This window comes from Giraffa tippelskirchi, chromosome 13, assembly GCF_054371585.1.
Source record: "Giraffa tippelskirchi isolate mGirTip1 chromosome 13, T2T-mGirTip1v1.2.pri, whole genome shotgun sequence".
In the NCBI taxonomy this organism is placed as follows: domain Eukaryota; kingdom Metazoa; phylum Chordata; class Mammalia; order Artiodactyla; family Giraffidae; genus Giraffa; species Giraffa tippelskirchi.
In genome coordinates this window covers 20,847,404-20,869,956 of record NC_137287.1, presented here as the reverse complement: position 1 = coordinate 20,869,956, position 22,553 = coordinate 20,847,404, and the positions used below count along the sequence as shown (strand labels likewise).

The 22,553-nt window shown below is 44.0% G+C and overlaps 1 protein-coding gene across 2 annotated transcripts in view; it reads right to left on the bottom strand.

Moving 5' to 3' along the window:
- The window catches only part of COG7 (component of oligomeric golgi complex 7), a 92,772-nt gene that overhangs the window by 35,469 nt on the left and 34,750 nt on the right, over window positions 1-22,553 (bottom strand). For both annotated transcript variants that reach the window (XM_081554506.1, XM_081554507.1), the window contains exons 8-11: window positions 17,079-17,206; window positions 16,004-16,158; window positions 4,122-4,238; window positions 1,501-1,566 (exon numbers count right to left, since the gene is read on the bottom strand). In XM_081554506.1, coding sequence (XP_081410632.1) covers window positions 1,501-1,566; window positions 4,122-4,238; window positions 16,004-16,158; window positions 17,079-17,206 — 466 coding nt within the window. The remainder of the gene's footprint in view (window positions 1-1,500; window positions 1,567-4,121; window positions 4,239-16,003; window positions 16,159-17,078; window positions 17,207-22,553) is intronic.

The window sequence follows — 22,553 nt, the reverse complement described above, 5'->3', positions numbered from 1 at the left end:
GCTGTTAATGTTTCTTCTGAAGAATTTTTAAGGTGAGGAGATTTTCAGTTTTTACTTTGTATGCTTGTGAACTTTTAATGTGTGCAATGAGTTGGGCCCAGGATGTAATTACTACTGTAATTAAGAAAATAATAAGCTACGTGTTTTCCTTTTAAACACGTAAATGTAAAATGTTCACATTTTTGTACAGGCCCTTTGTGAACCCAGAGCTAATTACCCTCCACCATGGGCTCCCTTCATTGTGTGTGTGCGTGCGTGTGTGTGTGTGTATACACACCTGCATATGAATGTGAGCGTAAGTGTGCGTGGGAGTAGGGAGGAACGGCGCGTTCACTTCATCATTTATGTTATTTACACGCACTCCATTGTATGCCTGTGATGTTCTGGTTTTATTTGTTCCAGGAAGCCACATAACCTCTGTGCTGGGCTGTTTGGAAGTTATGAACCGCAATAGCTGCCCAGTCCACCCCACCCCACCCCCCACCCCTAGCAAGACTTTCCCCATAATAAGAACCATCATGAAAAGTCTTGTGACTTGAAGGCAATCCATGGGGTCAGAAATGAAAGAAGACCAAAAGTGGTGAGAAGAAGAAATGACCAGCTCAGGGCCCTGACCCCAAGGGCGGTCTGACCTCCTTCCCCAGCAGTTTGCCCCTACCGTCCACCCAGTCCGAGGTCTCAGCTTGCTTTTCACTCTGTACCACTGCCAAAGAGTCCCTCCTGCAGAGATGACTTTAGGACAACAAAAAATTATCCCAGAAAGAGGGGAAGGGACAGATGCTAGGCCCTCACACCACCTGAGTTCAGACTTCTTCCCCTGAACTCCCGCAGAACAGAGAAACCAGCTGCACTGAGGCAGAGAGAGATTCTGCTGAAGGGAAGAAACGAGGGCATCTGGCAGCTGGAGCCTCTGAGGGGCCCTTCGGGGCATCAGAACAGAGAAGGGACAGAAGGGACCTTCCAGACCCCACCGAGGGGGCCCTTTGGGGCAGGCCTCAGAACAGAGAAGGGACAGAAGGGACCTTCCAGATCCCACCCCAGAAACCCTCATTGCCACACACCCACTTTGCCACACAGAATCCTGGGGCAGAACTCAGACAGATGGCAGGCTGGCCTGGTTCGTCCTGATTCTGTGGGCTGGCCCAGAGGACTTTACCACTGCTTCGAACACCATTTCTATGGCGAAATTTATTTTGATTCCCAATAACTGACTCACACATATGCAGCAGGAACCCAGCCCAGTGATAATTTGGAGACAGCATGTACTGTTTTCCTCAGTTAGGCTGAGACTTCCATATCTAACTAAAATTATGTGCCCACTGCCAAGCAGGCCTTGCTCCTTTTAGATGCTCAATAAATGCTGAATGGTGACAATACTGACACCTCGTATTCTAGGTACAGAGAGCCCTGGAGCGCACTAAGGAGTCAGACTGTGCTGTGTACTCAATTAAGTTCTTCCCCAAACCTGGGCCCAAGGACCCACCCCCAGGCCCCTCCTACCTGTTTGCCAGTTGCTGTTCAAAGTCCCCACTTTGCCTTAAGAGCTCTCCACAGGTGGCTATTATCCTAAACAAAACAAAAAGCGCTTCAAGTTTAAGCATCTGGAATGCTGACATTTACAGGACAAACACTGTCTCATTCATAAAAATTCTAACTATTCACCCCTTTTCGTTGTGTGCTGGGTTGTGGGAAAGCAATTAATCCTTTGAGCTCAGTCTTGTCAGACTCCTCACAACCCCGTGGACTGGAGCCCGCCAGACTCCTCTGTCCATGGGATTTCCCAGGCAAGGATACTGAACTGGGTTGCCATTTCCTTCTTCAGGGGATCTTCCTGACCCAGAGATCAAACCTGGGTCTCCTGCACTGCAGGCAGATTCTTTACCTTTACCATCTGAGCCACTAGGGAAGCCCACTTAGAGGGCCGACCTGAAATGTTTCATTCATTAGTAATTCATGTAAAAGGGAAATTCTGATCCTTTCTGATATTCCTCTGTCATGGGTCTCCCTGCTATGAATCACAACTCTATCCAATGTGATCTGAAATAATTTAACGTGTCCAAAAATACAAGGTGGTGCTAGTGGTAAAGAGCCCACCTGCCAATGCAGGAGACCTAAAAGACGCAGGTTCGATCCTTGGATCAGGAAGATCCCCTGGAGGCGGGCATGGCAACCCACTCCAGTATTCTTGCCTGGAGAATCCCATGGACAGAGGAGTCTGGCCGGCTACAGTCCACAGGGTTGCAAAGAGTCGGACACAACTGAAGCAACTTAGCATGCACACAAAATACTGAGGTTGCTTTTGGTTTTTGTCTTTGAGAAAATGGGTTGGAGGAAAGTCCCTGGTGGCTCAGCAGTTAGGACTCAAGTTTCCACTGCTGGGGGCCTGGGTTCCACCCTTGGTCAGGGAACTAGGATACCACAAGTTTCGTAGTGTGACCAAAAAAAATACAAAAAACCAGAAACAAACAAACAATGGGTTGGAAATTTTTTGTCTCTAAAATTTAAAAACCAAAATTCATTATTTAATGTTTGTGAGATGCCTGCTATTTGCCAGGCATAGAAGAGAAAACTGCTTTGATATTAGAATTATGTTTCACTCTGATCACATGAAAGGCAGATGAGTTTAATCCATTTGTTTCTGAGAGATAAGCCTGAATGATCAACATGTCTAAATTTAATATTTGTTTAATTTTCGAGTAATTTTATGCTAGGCCTCAAACTCCAGCCACTGAGTCCTTCAACACCAAACTATAATGTCAGGACAAATCCAAGGATTAAAAACATCTTAGGGCTAGTTAACTTTTAACTTTCTCTAAAAGTGCCTATCATCACCAAGATATCTAGGCATTCCATCATAAGAAAGGTTTATGAGAAAGTGAAATATTCCACTCACATCAGGTACAACAGAACAACCTCGTGCATAATATTTTCTGGTGTACCAAGCCGCCACAGCTGATAAGGGATATTAGCATCTAGAACATTAAATTTCATCAAAAAATAAAAGTTCAGATCAGAGCCCATGAGGAGATATTCCAAATGGTCTTGGGAGGCCCCGGGTTTATCCGGATAAGACGGTGTTCAGACGTACATGCGTCATGGGTACCCTGCACACGCTAACTAGCCCAGGGGGTCAGGCAAGGAATGTAAGTGGGGGGAGAGCAGCTTGCCTTTCCAGAACACATGTCTGTGAAGAATGGTTGTAAGGAAAAGAAATTTCTGGATTGCTTTTTATCTCAGGCCAATAGTACGGCTGTTAGGCCTCATAGGAGTGGGAGAACAGAGCAGAGGACATTCACCTAGCCAAAGGAGGGTTCGGCTTCCAGCCCCAGGCAGGGGTCAAGGCCTTGAGATGACACAGATCCAGTGTTTCCAGAGAGTCCAGTTTTGACATGATGTTGGAAAGCTCGATTACGTTAAATCTGGTTTTACATGCTGGCAAATAATCTAAAAAAATTTTTTTAAATCCTGTGATGAGACAAAACTTGTCCACAGGTCAGATCCAGCCACTGACCAGCATCTGCATTCCCTGGCTGGACATATCAAGGGCCAAATGCCTCAGGCCACTGCCAATCACACTCTGATCAGACCTCAGGGTTTAGGGCATCAGGGTGTCTACCGAGCAGCCCACAGGTCACAGAGGATACCCTGGAGCCTGTCAACAACGACTCAGGAGGGTCACCTCAAGTCCTTTCATGGAACTCTGACATGGCTCTTTGCAGGCCAAAGAGTACTGCCTTACCATTTAGTACTATGGCACTTGGATCCAGAAACAGGATGCAATCAGCTGTGCATTTTCTAAAATATAAAAGCTCTAACTTACTGCAAAAACTGTAGGCTAAGGGGGGGAAAAGATCTCAAGCCAGACAAAAAACTTAAATCACCAAAGGAGATGAGTTCATAAAGAACTTCTAAAAATATTTTAAGAGCAAGACAGGTCTTTTTGTTTTTTGTTTTTTGTTTGTTTGTTTTTGGTTAGTTTATTGGCTTATTTGCAGCATCTAGAGTATTTGCTTTAAAAGTGGGGGATGGAGGAGACAGTGAAAGAGAAAAAAACCCCACATTTATCATTTTTATACACTACTATATATATATATGTTTATATATGTTTACCCCCATTTTACCTAATGGAATTCTGAAAAGCCGTCCAATCTTCTTGAAAAAGAGAGTTGACAGGAATATCATCCAGTTTGTACTTCTTTCGTATTGAGTGAAGAGTACTAGTGAAGTCAGACACATACCTATGGGGAAAGAAAAATTAACAGCGGTGTCATCATAAACTCTCTAGACCTAGAGACACCAGGAATTACAAAGCTTTGGACAAACTGCTAATGAGAGCATCTTCAGAGGCTATCCTACGAAGGGTTGTCACGACTCGTAAAGCTCTGACCACAAACAAGTCTATATGTAACAAGACGGTCTTTTTTATCTTGCAGAGCAGCTTTAAGAGATGTTAAAGACGAGGGGGAAGGGGACGGCCACTATGACCAAGACTCTGTGACCCACCAGGTGACATATGATGTTGGCAAATCACTCCCTCATCCTAACAGAGGCATTTCTTTGGAAGCTAATTTAAAGGACTGTTTTAAAACATCATGGCCCCACTATAATATCTGACTGGTACCTAGGATACTACAAGGTACTTCTGCAGCATTGAAATCCTTGAAAGTGAAAGTCACGTCTGACTCTTTGTGACCCCATGGACTATACAGTCCATGGAATTCTTCAGGCCAGAATATTGGAGTGGGTATCAATTCCTTTCTCCAGGGGATATTCCCAACCCAGGGATCGAACCCAGGTCTCCTGCATTGCAGGCGGATTCTTTACCAGTTGAGCCACATAGGAAGCTCAAGAATACTGAAGTAGGTAGCCTATCCCTTCTCCAGCAGATCTTCCCGACACAGGAATTGAACCAGGGTCTCCTGCACTGCAGGCAGAGTCTTTACCAACCGAGCTATCACGGAAGCCCACTCCAATCCTTGGATTCAGAGTAAACAGCCAAGCCCCATGGCTTGGGCCCAGCCTTAACGGCACAGGAGCATGAAACTGGATTCCAAACTGAAAACCCTCCCTCACAGACTGTGCTGTTTGCTCCCACCTATACCACTTACAAGTTAACAGGCAAGTTTGGCCTTGGAGTACAGAATGAAGCAGGGCAAAGGCTAATAGAGTTTTGCCACGAGAACACACTAGTAATAGCAAACACCCTATTCCAACAACACAAGAGAAGACTCTACACGTGGACATCACCAGATGGTCAACACCGAAATCAGACTGATTATATTCTTTGCAGCCAAAGATGGAGAAGCTCTATACAGTAAGCAAAAACAAGACCGGGAGCAGACTGTGGCTCAGATCATGAACTGCTGATTGCCAAATTCAGACTTAAATTGAAGAAAGTAGGGAAAACCACTAGTCCATTCAGGTATGACCTAGATCAAATCCCTTATGAGTATACAGTGGAAGTGACAAATAGATTAAAGGGACTAGACCTGATAGACAGAGTGCCTGATGAACTATGGACAGAGGTTCGTGACATTGTACAGGAGACAGGGATCAAGACAATCTCCATGGAAAAGAAATGCAAAAAAGCAAAGTGGCTGTCTGAGGAGGCCTTACAGATAGCTGGGAAGAGAAGAGAAGCGAAAAGCAAAGGAGAAAAGGAAAGATATTCCCATCTGAATGCAGAGTTCCAAAGAATAGCAAGGAGAGATAAGAAAGCCTTCCTCAGCGATCAGTGCAAAGAAATAGAGGAAAACAACAGATTGGGAAAGACTAGAGATCTCTTCAAGAAAATTAGAGATACCAAAGGAACATTTCATGCAAAGACAGGCTCAATAAAGGACAGAAATGGTATGGACCTAACAGAAGCAGAAGATATTAAGAAGAGGTGGCAAGAATACACAGAAGAACTGTACAAAAAAGATCTTCACGACCCAGATAATCACGATGGTGTGATCACTCACCTAGAGCCAGACATCCTGGAATGTGAAGTCAAGTGGGCCTTAGAAAGCATCACTATGAACAAAGCTAGTGGAGGTGATGGAATTCCAGTTGAGCTATTTCAAATCCTCAAAGATGATGCTGTGAAAGTGCTGCACTCGATATGCCAGCAAATTTGGAAAACTCAGCAGTGGCCACAGGACTGGAAAAGGTCAGTTTTCGTTCCAATCCCAAAGAAAGGCATTGCCAAAGAATGCTCAAACTACCGCACAATTGCACTCATCTCACATGCTAGTAAAGTAATGCTCAAAATTCTCCAAGCCAGGCTTCAGCAATACATGAACTGTGAACTTCCAGATGTTCAAGCTGGTTTTAGAAAAGGCAGAGGAACCAGAGATCAAACTGCCAATATCCGCAGGATCATCGAAAAAGCGAGAGAGTTCCAGAAAAACATCTATTTCTGCTTTATTGACTATGCCAAAGCCTTTGACTGTGTGGATCACAATAAACTGTGGAAAATTCTGAAAGAGATGGGAATACCAGACCATCTGACCTGTCTCTTGAGAAACCTGTATGCAGGCCAGGAAGCAACAGTTAGAATTGGACATGGAACAACAGACTGGTTCCAAATAGGAAAAGGAGTATGTCAAGGCTGTATATTGTCACCCTGCCTATTTAACTTATATGCAGAGTACATCATGAGAAACACTGGGCTGGAAGAAACACAAGCTGGAATCAAGATTGCCGGGAGAAATATCAATAACCTCAGATATGCGGATGACACCACCCTTATGGCAGAAAGTGAAGAAGAACTAAAGAGCCTCTTAATGAAGGTGAAAGAGGAGAGTGAAAAAGTTGGCTTAAAGCTCAACGTTCAGAAAACTAAGATCATGGCATCTGGTCCCATCACTTCATGGCAAATAGATGGGGAAACAGTGGAAACAGTGTCAGACTTTATTTTTTGGGGCTCCGAAATCACTGCTGATGGTGACTGCAGCCATGAAATTAAAAGACGCTTACTCACTGGAAGGAAGGTTATGGCCAACCTAGATGGCATATTTAAAAGCAGAGACATTACTTTGCCAACAAAAGTCCGTCTAGTCAAGGCTATGGTTTTTCCAGTGGTCACGTATGGATGTGAGAGTTGGACGGTGAAGAAAGCTGAGCACCGAAGAATTGATGCTTTTGAACTGTGGTGTTGGAGAAGACTCTTGAGAGTCCCTTGGACTGCAAGGAGATCCAATCAATCCATCCTAAAAGAGATCAATCCTGGGTGTTCATTGGAAGGTCTGATGTTGAAGCTGAAGCTCCAATACTTTGGCCACCTCATGCGAAGGGTTGACTCATTGGAAAAGACCCTAATGCTGGGTAGGATTGGGGGCGGGAGGAGAAGGGGACGACAGAGGATGAGATGGCTGGATGGCATCACCGACTCGACGGACATGGGTTTGGGTGGACTCCGGGAGTTGGTGATGGACAGGGAGGCCTGGCGTGCTACGATTGATTCATGGGGTCGCAGAGAGTCGGACATGACTGAGCGACTGAACTGAACTGATACCACTTACTCTTCTTCATCCCACTTACCATTAAATCCCAAGTATCACTAAATAGCTTATTTAATGTATGTGTTTAATGTTTATTGCTGTCACTAGACTAGAAGCTCTGGGAGAGAACAGGGACTATCCTTTAGTGGCTCATAATTGTATCCCAGGGATTAGCACAGGCCTGCGTATAAGGGAGACATCCAGAAACAGGCTGTGAGGCAATGACAGACCTGCACTGCAGTATCTAGGCAAGTACCTATGTGTCTTTGGGGCTCAGTTTCCTCATCTTCAAAATGGACTTAATGATGTCTTCTGTACTGCCTTTCCTGATAGTTAGTTGGTAAAGAATACATCTGCAATGCAGGAGACCCTGGTTCGATTCCTGGGTCGGGAAGATCAGCTGGAGAAGGGATAGGCTATCCACTCCAGTATTCTTGGGTTTCCCCTGTGACTCCGCTAGCAAAGAATCCACCTGCCATGCAGGTGATCTGGGTTCGATCCCTGGATTGGGAAGATCCTCTGGGGAAGGGAGAGGCTACCCACTCCAGTATTCTGGCCTGGAGAATTCCATGGACTGTATAGTCCATGGGTCGCAAAGAGTCAGACACGACTGAGAGAGTTTCACTCTCTGCATTGCCCCACAGTGTTGTCATGATGATGAAATGAATGAAACAGTACACACAAAAGTTCCCTGAAGAGTATAAAATGAAAGCTGATGTGCAGTGGTACTGCTTTTATATATTGTAACTCTCTTGGTATCCGTGAGGGACTGATTTCAGGATCCTGCCCCCAGCCAAAGTACCAAAATACATGGATGTTCAAGTATTTTAAAAAATACAAAATGATATACAGTATTTGCACATAACCTAGGCACATTCTCCCATATACTTTAAATCATCTCTAGATTACTTATAACACCTAATACAAGGTAAATGTTATGTAAATTGTTGTAAATACAATGTAAATGCTACATAAATAGTTGCCAGCATGTGGCAAACTCACGGGTAAATTCAAGTTTTGCCTTTTGGTACTCTCTGCACATTTTTTTCCCAAGCATTTTCGATCCACAGTTAGTTGAACCCACAGATAAGGGATGCTGGATACAGAGGGCCAGCTGTACAGTTCTTGGAACGTGAACATGAACAATAAATGTATGTCCTTGGAAGAGTATGGTAAGGAGGACTGGGGTGGATGGTCATGTGCTCTGGAAGCCAAGAGGCTCCCTAAAACCCACAACACCTGCACACATCCCTGGCAGTCTTGCTCCTCTCCCTTCACAAACCAGACGCTCTAGGGAGGAGGGTGGACTGTGAGGACCCCAGGCACTGCCCTGAAGAGTAAGTCTGTGTGGTGGAAAGAAAGGCCATTCAGAGAAGCAAGTGGACAGAACTGCAGCAGGCCACTGCGCTGAGGACAAACGCCACTGCTGCTGCCTTCATGGAGGCCTCAAACTGTAGGGCTGAAGAGCTATGAAACCAAACTGCCACGGACCGTACCCAGAGATGTGACAGCTTTCCTTGGGGAAGGGGCAAGGGCCTCGGGACACACTGAGAGGGGGCTCTTGAAGGACATAACTGTGCTTTAGCTGAAGAAGGTTTAACACCTGTGTTGCCACCCTGCAACCGTGACAAGTACATGAAGGGCACCCTGCCCCACAGAAGCTCCTGACCGAGTCCCTGGGGTGGTGAGCAGCTGTGGAGCATTGCAGGGGGGTGGGGGTGGGGTGGGGGTGGGGGAAGTGGGTGATTGCTTAGCCTTAGCGGGGCTCGAAGGTGATGTGTGCATCACATCACGTTTTTATGGCATTTGTACCAAAACACTCCAACTCTCTCACAATAAATGTTTCCAAGTGTCTGTACCATGCAAGGTGCTGTAATTACGTGCTTTTACTCAATATTCCCTGGGCTTGCCTGCTGGCTCAGACGGTACAGAATCTGCCTGCAATGCAGGAGACCTGGGTTCGATCCCTGGGTTGGGAAGATCCCCTGGAGAAGGGAATGGCTCCCCACTCCAGTAGTATTCTTGCCTGGAGAATTCCATGGACAGAGGAGCCTGGCGGGCTACAGTCCATGGGGTTGCAAAGACTGACTGAACGACTAAGCACATTTATGTCTCACTCAATATTCATAACCACACAGAAAGGAGATATTATCACCATCAGGTTCCCCAAATAAAAGATACCAAGACTCAGAAAGGTGCACGAAGCCACCCAAGGTCCCAGCTAGTTAAATGCCTGAGCCAGGATCTCAGCTCAGAGGCCTCCACCTCCAGGGCCCAGGCTCCCTCACAGCCGGAACACCCCTCACTCTGTACCACCCTGTCTGTAACTATGTATTCTATAGCGTTGACCGAGTCCAGGTTAGGCCAACCTCTTCCTGCCCTGCCTGCATCCTTCACCCTCCCTACCCCTCCTTCTTGAACACCATCCCCATGCCCTCCCCACTCCTGAACAAGGTCCCACTTGAACCCTGGGCAAGTTAGCATCACCCTCATTTCCCTGACTAATTTTATAAACAAATATCAGCTATTTTGGTAGCTTCAAATCCTTCCCTTCTAGAGAAGGTGATCTGGCTTCATCATACATCCTTCGGTCCAGTTTGAATTTTTAATATGGATTTGCATTACTTTTTAAAATGAAGGAACTGAAGTAGCCAACAGAAGAACTAACAAAGAAAACATCACCAATAAGAACTGGGAGGAGAGAGAATATGAGAGAACCAGGCTCAAAGAGGCCCAGTTCCTCACCTTTCAGAGCTGAGAGTCAAGACATAGCAGTTAAAGGTGACAAACAAAGTTTCTTTAAAGTCTGGAGAGAAGAGTGAGAAGGCTAAGAATCCTTGAGCCCAATGCAGGGGGCCTGGGTTCGATCCCTGGTCAGTGAACCAAGATCCCACATGCCAAAACTGAGACCCAGTGCAGCCAAATATATTTAAATAAAAGACTAAAAGTCAAATGCTAAAAACTTGTGACTTCTGAGGAGAAGGACATGGGCAGGAAAGGAGAAAGACTTTCATTTTTTTACACTTTTTTTGTATTTAAATATATATATATATTTCTGAAAGCATTACTTTTGTTATTTTATAATAAGATTTTTAGGTCTCAAAAAAAATTATTTCATTCACAAAATCCAGTTGGTGGCAGAGAAAGAGGTGAATTTTATTTGATTAAACCTGTTGCTGATGTTTCTCTCTCTGGGGGCCCTGTCTGGGCTCGCCTGCTCCTCCTCCACCTGCGAGCAGAGCCCCTGTCCCCGCAGTGTCTCCTGTGAGCCGCCCTTGGAGGTCAGACCGCCCACGGCAGTGACCAACAGCACTGGGCCCCAGGATCCTTGGAGCTCACAGGGGCATGTTCAGTATTTCTGGAATGACAAGGGCTCCCTAAACTTATGGCAGCAAAAGAGCCTTCAGTTCAGTACGAGGAGTTTCTTGAGATTCAAGGCAACTTTATTCCAGAATACAATCTCTTGCAGAGCCTGAGAATGTATCTGTCCATAAGCTAAAGACTGAGGCATCTAACCTCCCATGGGCCCTTCCACCTCAATTACACAGGTCAGAGAATCCAGCCTTATACTGATTTCTTACCTTTTCTTTTCTCTAAGTAAATTTAATTTTGGTCTTCCCTCTTTCTTTCTTCTAATGGCTTTATTGCATTTGCAATTCACAAATCACACAAGTCAAAGGTTTTTATGCAGTCACAGAGTTGTGCAACCATCACCACAATCAACTTTAAAACAAGCTTCATCATCCTGAAAAGAAACCCTGTAACTTTTAGCAGTCATCCTGCATCTCCTCCAAATGCCCCCCTCTCCCCAGCCCTTTTGATTAGTTGCTCAGTCACTCTGACTCTTTTGCAACCCCATGGACTGCAGTCTGCCAGGTTCCTCTGTCTATGGGATTTCCCAGGCAAGAATACTGGAGTGGGTTGCCATTTCATCCTCCAGGGGATCTTCCCGACCCAGGATGGAACCATCATCCCCTGCCTAGGCAGCCACTAACCTATTGTCTGTCTCTATAGATTTGCCTGTTCTGGACATTTTGTATAGATGGAATCATATAACGCGAGGTCCTATCTGACTGGCTTCTTCTACTGAGCATGACGTTTATATATTTTTTTATTTTAGATTTTTAATTACACAACAAATGTGTTAATTTATTCTCCTTTTTAAGAATCAGAAAATAACAGGCTTCCTGTTGTCAGTGGCGGGGAGGCCGCGGCGTCCCATCCAAGGCTCAGGGGCTGCAGCGGCTGGCAGTGCCCCCGCCCTCTCGCCGCTCCTTTCACCTTCTTATCCGAATCTTCCACACCCTCTGCTCAGCTCCCCAAGGTGTCATGTGATTCTCCTGGGGAGCTGCTGCTGGAGTGGAAATGCTCTCAGGGGTGGAGAATGGACTGGACCCCCAGGCTGCCATCCCGGGAACCGCACGAAGACAGCACGTGGGGGCTTTGTCCCAGAGGGAGCTCGGGGATGGCGAGGGGCTTTGAACTTTACCACCAAGAGCTACAAGAGTCTCTCTAAAGAACAGTTTCAAGCGAGGTTCTCCTTGGAAGCCTCTGGAAAGCTAGACAACCGGAGAGGGCAACCTGGGGGCAGGTGGTTCCTAGCGTGGATGATGGGTGCAGGACTTAATTGAACAAGATTTCTTTCAACTGCCCAGTATAGAGGGAGCGTCTTGGAACCGCTGGAAGCCTGCGCTGGGTAAGCACATAGAGCACAGAATATTCATTGGAAGGACTGATGCTGAAGCTGAAGCTGCAATCCTTTGGCCACCTGATGGGAAGAACTGACTCATTGGAAAAGACCGCGATGCTGGGAAAGATTGAGGGCAGGAGGAGAAGGGGTCGACAGAGGATGAGATGGTTGGATGACATCACCGACTCAATGGACATGAGTTTGAGCAAACTCAGGGAGATAATGAAGGACAGGGAAGCCTGGTTTGCTGCAGTTGATGGAGTTGCAAAGAGTTGGACACGACTTAGCAACTGAACGACAATGAAGGATGAGCACTGATGAACAAAAACTGTCCTAGTGTTGGCCTTGCCATCCGTGGGGGAGACAGTCATCCAAGAGATGATCAGATAAGTGTTTGCTTTAAACTGAGATAGGAACTGTGATGGTTCTTTTCATCCCAGGGATCTTGAGGGGAAAGGCTTTTGTGAGGACACGTTAAGCAGACAGGATAGAATAAGCCTGAAATTATTCTTGGAGGTGATGCAGAAATCACTGATCAAATCCTGGTCTGCACTCTCCAGAGTTCTGCCAGCTAATTATGCTCCGCACAAACCAGTGCAGCCAGCAGCAGCCATTGCTGGAAACTCACATGGGCCCAAGCATTGGCTCAGGGTCCAAGGAGCCTAGACACATGGATGTGCGCCCAGTGGGCTAGCAAAGGGGTGAGAGTTGCCTCACTAGGCATCCAGGAGCAGGTGGCTGTGGCTGGCCCAGGTGCAGGCGAGTCCTTGTGCAGACCAGAGGCACCTGTCTGGCTTTGTCCCACATCTGGCACAGCCCATCTCCTCTCCCATTTGCCTTGGCTTCCAGGTGAGGCCTGAATGGGGTTTTGTATGTCTGGCTGGAGAGACCCTCTGTCTGAGTGGTTGTCTTAGAGCCCAAATCTCATGCCAGCACCGCAACCCCGGTGAATCCCACTGCTGCCTCTCCCTGTGTGATACTGGGCACATTACCTACCCTCTCTGAGCCTGTTTCCTCATCTGCAAAGTGGGTGTAATAACACCTGCTTCAAAAGGCTGTTGCTTGTTCAGTGGAGTGATTTCTACAGTGTCAGAAATGGCGCCTGGGACATGTTAACTGCCCCTTCCATTTATGATAGTGAGCTGATCTGTCTTGATGGCAGAGTCTTCTGTTCAGGTTGTAGTGTAGCTCAGACTGATGGTGGCCTCTTTCTTCGCCAGTTTGTTCTGGCTCCCCCACCTGACTCAGAGTAATTCTGATTGGTCTAAGCCAGTCATGGAAACACATTCCCCTTGCTTGGGATTCATTTAAGGGTAGGTATGGGATCCAGTTTAGGCTAATGAGACATGAAGGGAGGTCTACTAGAGGGTACAAAAACTTTTCTGCCAAAAGTTTTTTTGGGGCTCTTAAAATGATACTATCCCCATCACTTCATGGCAAATAGATGGGGAAACAATGGAAACAGTGACAGACTTTATTTTTTTGGACTCCAAAATCACTGCAGATGATGACTGCAGCCATGAAACTAAAAGATGCTTGCTCCTTGGAAGAAAAGCTATGACCAACCTAGACAGCATATTAAAAAGCAGCATTACTTTGCCAACAAAGATCCATCTAGTCAAAGCTATGGTTTTTCCAGTAGTCATGTAAGGATGTGAGAGGTGGACCATAAAGAAAGCTGAGCGCCGAAGAATTGATGCTTTTGAACTGTGGTATTAGAGAAGACTTTTGAGAATCCCTTGGACTGCAAGGGGATCAAACCAGTCAATCCTAAAGAAAATCAGTCCTGAATATTCATTGGAAGGACTGATACTGAAGCTGAAGCTCCAATACTTTGGCCAACTGATGAGAAGAAACTGGAACCATTGGAAAAGACTCTGATGCTGGGAAAGATTGAAGGCGGGAGAAGGGGATGACCGAGGATGAGATGGTTGGGTGGCATCACTGACTCAATGGACATGAGTTTGAGTAAGCTCAAGGAGTTGGTGATGGACAGGGAAACCTGGCGTGTTGCAGTCCATGAGGTCACAAAGAGTTGGACATGACTGAGTGACTGAACTGAACTGAAAAAATGATACTATACACGTTGCTTTTTCCTGCTTTTGGACATTATTATATCTGAATGTGATGCCTGGAGCAGCAGCAGCCACTCTGTGCCATGAGGGAAGCTGCCCAAGGATGAGGCTAATAGAGGAAGAACAGAACAAAAATAGAGGAAGATACTGGGTCTCTGATACCACTGCTAAGATATTAGCTGACCACAGGGGAGTTCTACCTCAGAAATTCTTGTTATATGAAATAATACAGTTTCCTTGTTGTTTAGGCTACTTTAGTCTGTTCCTTTCAGCCAAAGCCCTCCTAACTGAATTCTGTATCCTTCTGCCTGGTATAGGGCAGTTAGATATAGTGTTACTGATTGATTTACAAATCGAGTTGCTTTAAAGGTTGGTCACTTTTCTTTTTCTTGGTTTTGGGGGGTTTAGTTTGACTGGGAATGAGGTTGCAAATTGAAGCCTGGAGCTGGGAGACTCACTCTGAGACAGTTTGGGGGAAGAAGGAACTAACAAAAGAGAGATGTAGGGTTGAGGTGGAGCTTAAAATTAATCCAGCATAGAGTTCTGTTTGGTGTTGCCTTTTTCTTAAACAACTACAGCTTGACTACTAATGAGTATAGAGTATGTTCTGGAGATGATGAAATGTTTTGGAGTTAAATAATGGTGTTGCCTACACAACTTACTGAATGCAGCAAAAGTCAGTGGTACACTGTAAAATGGTGAATTTCATGGTATGTGAATTGTATCTTCATGGTTTTAAAAACAGAAAAGCAAAAAAAAAAAAAAAAAAAGAAAATAACAAAGCTAAGTCTCCTATCACTACTAACTTAGTCCCCCGTCTCCTCAAATATAGCCAGTATTTTGAGTTTTGCCTAACCTTCCACATCAGGGCTTAGCAAACTTTGTCTGTTAAGGTCCAGGTATTAAGCTTTGCAAGTCACAAGGTCTCTGTCCTAACTACTCAACTCTAACTTCATTGGGAGGATTTAGAGGTCACAGGTAAGTGAATGGGCTTGGAGGAATTCCAATAACACTTTTACAAAAACAGACTTGGCTCATGAGCTAGAGTTTGGTGACCTGTAGTCTATAGGAATATATAATGCACTTATAGTTTCAAAAAGGATCCAGAACAGGAATTGGCACTCCTGGTTTCTTGTAAACAAAGTTTTGCTGGAACAAGGCCACATCCACTCAGGTATGTGTTGTCTCTGGCTGCTTTTGTACTTCTGGGGAAGCACTCTCTATGAAAGTCTCTATTGACTGCAAAGCCCTCAAGGCCTACCATACTTATCATCTGGTCTTTGGCAGAAAAGCTTTGCTGAACTCTGCTACAGAAAATGTACTCTACATAGCATCCTGCAACTTTTTATTCACCTCAACAGTATGTTTTGAGATCTATCCCTGCTGTTATGTGTAGATCGAATTAACACCTTAACTGCCTCATAAGGAACTCCCCTAATATGAATATACCATATCGGACTTGGCCATTTCCAAATTGATGGACATTCTGGTTGCTTTAAATGCCCCAGCATAATGAATGTGCTGTGATGTTCTTAGCATCATTAAGGACGTCCCCTTAGGCTTAGCTGCAAGTACCTCTCCAGGATTCATGGCAGGAATACGGACATCCGCGTTTTTAACTGGGAGACACCGCTCTCCCAGGAGGCTGGCCCTGACTCCACTCTCCCAGCCTTATTCAGCAAAGAGGGACTTCAGGGCCACCTGCAGGCCGTATCTCCCTGTGGCTGGCCCTGATCCCACTTCCCCAGCCTTACTTGGCAAAGAGAGACTTCAGGGCTGTCAGCAGGCCACAGGTCCCCAGGCCACTGGTGAATCTGATGCATCTGTCAACGGCTGCAGAAGTCAGGCCAAAGAGCTTGTTCACAGAATGGCTCAGCTCCTGCACACAGTCAATGACTTCCCCGTGTTCCTGGTCAGAGAACAGAGACAATAAAAGGTTCCTCAGAATGAAGAACAAATGAACAGACAACATTAAGATGGGAGGAGCTCCAGACCTCCTCATTCATGGTCAAACCATTACTACGAACATCAGAAATGTAGTCCCAAACTATGAGAGCTCCTTAAGAGCCTGATTGAGGGAAGAACAGTCTACGTGGCCAGTGAGATCACAGAAACAAACTCTTGGCCAAAAAGCATGATCAAATCCTTATAGTCATCCTTATTTTTTTTTTATCTCTTTCCTCTTTTTCTGTGATTAAGATGGTATCTCTCCCTCTGGCTCTCAAGTGAGGGTCTGAATTCTCCGCATCACACACTCCAAAAGAATGCAGTGAAAAAAACATGCTTCCTTCAGGGGCAAGAACATAACTGAGTGGAACAGACTTTCTAGGGACATTCTTAGAAAACAGAAAAAAATGGCAGGAGGCGGCCGACTTGAACTACTGTAAGATCTATTCTTCAATGTCAGCTCACCTCCCGCTAGACAGCCTTAATTATTTGCAATGGAAATTCCCCTCTGGTGTGTCCACCTGGTAAAGCTGGCCTGAGAGCACTGCCCTTGAGTGCTCCGCTCCAGCGTCTGTTTGCATATCTGCCTTGAACAGAAGACTGCGTAATCATGACTGACTCAGGGAGATAACCAAGCCTCCGAAGGGTGCTAGGCCTTTGCTGAGGATTTTAAATAAAAACCAGGTAGCAGACCTGTGGTCTCGTTTTAATTTGGATTACAAGAGCCCCGGAAGCGCTGAGAGCCCATGTTTTACACACCTGTTCCCACTCTCTGCATTCCATATGCCAGTTCCGACCTTCTCCGAAGTATCCCAGCCACCCCGACCCCAGCCTGGCAGACAGAGCGATGCCCAGTTGGCCCCGGCAGTGCTGTGACCTTACCAGAGGCACCTCGCTGAACTGGATGAGGAGGTACTTCTCTTCCATGTCGCCATACTTCAGCTGGTAGGGCTTGTACGGACCATACACAGCATCCACCAGTTCCATGACTTTCACCAGGTTTTGCTCATCTTCAAGGAAATGAGAAATTAAAAGCAATAATGAATAAGGAACTGGAAATTAACTGGTGAAAAACGATAGGTGGAAGGAACTCTACTGGAACTTTTCCTATTTCATCTTTGGGGTGACTACTTTCTGTTCATCTGCTTTTACCATTCATGGAATCTGCAACAATCATGTCAGTAAATATTTCGATAAATTTGAGCTTTGTGTACTATTTGCCTAAAGCACTCTTAAAGACCCTGATCCAGGGAGCTTTCCTGGTGGTCCAGTGGTTAAGAATATGCCTGCCAATGCAGGGGTCACAGGTTTGATCGCTGGTCCAGGAAGATCCCATGTGCTGAGAGGCAACTAAGCCTGTGGGCCACAAGCGCGGAGCCTGAGCTCTAGAGTCCATGCTCTGCAGGAAGAGAAGCCACCACAGTGAGAAGCCCACCTACGGCAACTAGAGAGTAGCCCCCCAACCCCACCCCAGGCTTGCTGCAACTAGAGAAAGCGCTTGGGCAGCAACAAAGACTCAGTGCAGCCAAAAATAAATAAATAAACATTTTAAAAATAATAAGAAAGATACGGATCCCCTTAATCCTATAACCCATTATCATTGAGAACGTCTTCAAATGATAACCCTCCCCAGGGTCAAGTTCAAGAATTGCTATAGAGAAAAGGCTCTGCACAAAGAACATTTTCATTTGGAGCATTCCTAGGATTTTACAGAAACAGGATATGCACCAAAATTCCTATATTCAACTACATGAGAATTTTAATGTGTGTATTCTGTGACACGGTAATTCAACTGCTAAGAATTCTCTCTTCAGCTGGGATCCAAAATCTTTCCCATAGCCTGCAAAGTTCTTCCATTGCTTGACCTCAGGAGGTGAAAGAGGGTGTAGTTAAGGATGAAGACTCTTCTAACTGAAGTTCTCCTGCTTCCAGTTAGGGGACTGGGTGCAAATGACTTAACTTTTCGATGTCTGTTTCCTCAACTGTAAAATGAGGTTAATAATGGCATCAATTTTATAGGCTTAACTGGAGATTATGTAAAATAGTATGTGTCTAGCACATGTAAGCACTCAATAATCCCAGCTACTTTTGTTATATGCAGCCTGGCATGCTGCAGTCCATGGGGTTGCAAAGAGTTGGACATGACTAAGCGATTGAACTAAGCAGACTTTTGTTATTACTTCTATAGCCTTGGCCTCTTTCACAACTCCCCTAGCCTCTAGCCTTCTCTCGGTTCCTCAAAAGCTCCCCTCTGGCCACCGGCTACTACTTCTGCCTGGAAAGACCTTGTTCTTCCCTATCCCTCCCTCTTCATCTGGTTAATTCTTCCTTCAGGACTCACTCAGCTCATGTCTGAGGGTTTCAATCATCTTTATCTGCTTAGGACCATTCTGCTTTTCTCCTGGAACCATTTTGCTATTCAAAGTACTCATCTCGCTTTGTAATTATACACTCATTAGTCTGATTATTTGGCTATTTCCCACTGGGATATACATTATATGAGAGCAGGGACTGTGTCTGGTTTTGCTTAGCACGGCGTCCTCAGCATCCAGCACTCTAGAACTAGCCCATTTATAGTTGAATAAGTAAGTTAAATACCTTTTGTCCTATCCATAAGAGGGTCATGAAAAATAACTGTATGTGTATATAACACACACAGAGACACACATATGCACGTGCATACACGCACACACTGCTGATGGAAACCATGACTCTCACTGTAGGAGAGAAGAGATGCAGTAGAGAATGGCAAGAGGTAAAAATCTATTGGTGATGGATTTGATTTGGAAGTATCAGTATAAACTGGTAATTTTTAAAAATATGGGGTTTCTCTGGTGGCTCAGTTGTAAAGAATCTGCCTGCCAATATAGGAGACATGGGTTCAATCCCTAATCCAGAAGGATCCCACATGCCCCAGAGCAATAAGCTGTGTACTACAACTACTGAGTCTGTGCTCCAGAGGCTGGAAGCCATAACTACTGAGCCCTAGTGCCACAACTACTGAAGGCGGAGTGCCCTAGAGACCACGCTCTGCAACAAGAGAAGCCACTGCAATGAGAAGCCTGTGTACCACAACTAAAGAGTAGCCCCTGCTCACTACAACTAGAGAAAACCCCAGGTAGCAACAGACTCAGCACAACCAAAAATAAATAAATAGGTATACATATGGCCCCTCCCTCTTGAAACTCCTTCCCACCTCCTTCCCCATCCCACCCCTCTAGGGTGTCACAGAGCCTGGGTTTGAGTTCCCTGAGTGGTATACCTAAGGCTGATTCATGTTGATGCTTGGCAGAAACCAACACAATCCTGTAAAGCATTTACCCTTCAATTAAAAAATAAATTCTTTTAAAAAGAAAAATAAATTTAAAAAAATAATAATAAATAAAATAAATGTATTTCCTAGCTCTGTTCACAAAGGGCCTAGGAAGTAATAATAGCCCAGCAACAATAAGCACCCATGGTGCCAGATCTTGGTTCCTAAATACCATTTCCCACTAGAAAAAACCAAGCTCCTTGAGAAAACAGCTGATTTCAGGTTTGAGGCAGTACAAAATGTTCCTGGATCTGTTTGTGCCAAAAAGCAATAAAGCACTCTAAGACTGATAGGGACATGTCAAAATGATGCAGGAGCCAGCCTGAAGGGGCAACCACCGACCAAATTTGAAATAATTCAAGCATCAAAATCAATAATGAAAATAATGCATCATAATACAATGAATAAAAAAAATCCATAAGTTTATAGTGATAGTAAAGAGAGACAAAGGAAGAAAAATCTCCTCACAAAAGAATGCCTGCAAATATATGTAAAAGAAATGACAGAACTAGAATATTACTATTTTATAATCAGCAATGTAAAAGTTTATTCAGGCAGGAATTACAAATGGATGCTAAAGTCATGAGGTAAATGTTTCTTAAGGAGCAGAATATTCCTATGGGCTCAAAATATCACCCCACAGCTATTTATTAATTACAAAGAGGAAAAGGTAACTTTACAATGGAGTGACCTGGCAGGTGTAACTACCATGTGATTAATCCAACCCATCACCAATAATTGGACATTATGTGTCTCCTGATGTGATGCCATAGGAAGTATACATCATCAACAGTGTAGAATTCTTATTAAAAATGTTCCATCTGAATCTAACCACAAGGAAACAATTAGATAATTCCAGGCTATGGGACATTCTACAAGAAAACTACCCTGTATTCTTCATAGACATCAGTGTCATGAAAGACAAAAGATGAGATGACTGTTTTAGTTTTAAAGAGATTAAAGAGAAAGGACAACCAAAAATAATGGATATACACTAAGTGGACTTTAATAAGAGGTAGGGAAACAGCTATAAAGACTGTTGTGGAACTAGGAAAATTTGTGTACTGGATGACAGAACTGAATCAATATAAAACTGGGAGGGTGACAGTGATAATAAAATATTGTATTAAAAACATTTAACAAGGACTTCCTTGGTGGTCCACCTGCCAGTGCAAGGGACACAGGTTTGATTCCTGGTCCAGGAAGATCCCATATGCGGCGCGTCAACTAAGGCCAAGTGCCACAACTACTGAGCCCACACATTTCAACTACTGGAGCCCCCATACCCTAGAGCCCATGCTCTGCAACAAGAGAAGCTGCCACAATAAGCCCACACACCCACCACAAGGAAGAGTAGCTCCCACTTGCTGCAACTAGAGAAAGTCTGCACATAGCAACAAAGACCCAGCTCTACCAAAAATAAATAAATAAAAATTTTTAAGACAGTAGTTCTTTTTAAAAAAAAGTTAACAACATTGTAAAGCAATTATACTCCAATAAAAATTAATAAAAAATAAAAAGCATTTAAGTACATACACACACTCATATACAAAATATGCATGTGTATACAATGCAAAATATTGTTTCTGGACAGCTGATTGAGTTTGCTCTTTTTCCTTCCTTGTATTTTCTGGGTTTTTCTAAACTGAATACGTGTGTGCATGTGTTCAGTGGTGTCCAACTCTTTATGACCCCATGGCCTGTACCACCAGGCTCATCTGTCCACAGAATTCTCCAGGCAAGAATGCTGGAGGGGGTTGTCATTTCCTACTCCAAACATATTGCTTGTTAACTATAAAGTCAACTAACTATTTTTTTTACTTTCTACTGCAGAACCTTTTAGATATTTTGAGTTAACACTACATACATTAAAATAGAAAAGTCTTAAAGAGGTAAACTAGAAAGTTAGAAAACGTATCTGCAACATAGCTGATAATGAGAAAAAATCCGTACTATATAAGATATTTTGTGAATACACACCAAATTTTTAACAGTGGTTATTTCCAGCTAGTGGGATTACAGGAGAGTTTCATCTTATGTTATAGATATAACTGTATCATGAGTTTTTATAACAGCGCTTTGTTGATTTTATAACATATTCGATAAAACATTGTTTTAAATAAATTGCCCTTATAAGTTAACCAGAAATTCTGATTAAACTCTCAAACAGAAAAAGGGGCAAAAGAATAAGCGATTTAAGAGAAAAAATATAACTTTTTATAATATAATTTTCAAACTGGCTAGTAATCAAAGAAATGAAAATTGAAACAACATATTGTTAACTGTCTCAGAAACTGGCTAGGGGAAAAACAACAGAGCCTAGTGCTGGTTAGGGCATGGGGGAATGAGCAGCCTTATTTACTACTGATGAATCCAAAAAGAGGTGGAAACTTCCTACAGAACAAAATGTGACAAAATCTTTAAATTTTTCATTTATTAGCAATTGTAACTTTCAAGCTTCTTCCAAGGAATAATCAGAGGTGGGCTCCAAAATTAATGTGCAAGATTGTTTATAATAGTTTTATTTCTAAATAGTGGATTAAAAAATTAAAGTAAGCCATCGTTATCAAATGGTCATTAAAAACCATGTCTTAGGAAGATATTTAATGACATAAAAATGCTCATTATATTAATGTGAGCAAAAAAGAGTGTAAGATCATATAAACTAATATTTTTCAAGATACATGCATATGTATATATTTCTATATGCACCTATTTCATACATTGCTGTTATTTAGTCACTAAGTCATGTCTAACTCTTCTGCAACCCCATGGACTGTAACCCGCCAGGCTTCCTTTGTCCATGGGATTTCCCAGGCAAGAGTACTGGGTTGCCAATTTCCTCCTCCAGGGGATCTTCCCAATCCAGAGACTGAACCTGCGTCTAGTGCATTGGCAGGTAGATTCTTTACCACTGAGTTACTTGGGAAGCCCTTTATTTCATATACATTTATGAACATGTATATTTATATATGAATTACTGGGAGGAAATAAAATGTTCCCATGCCTCTCTGAGTGAAGAGATTATGGATCATTTTTATTCT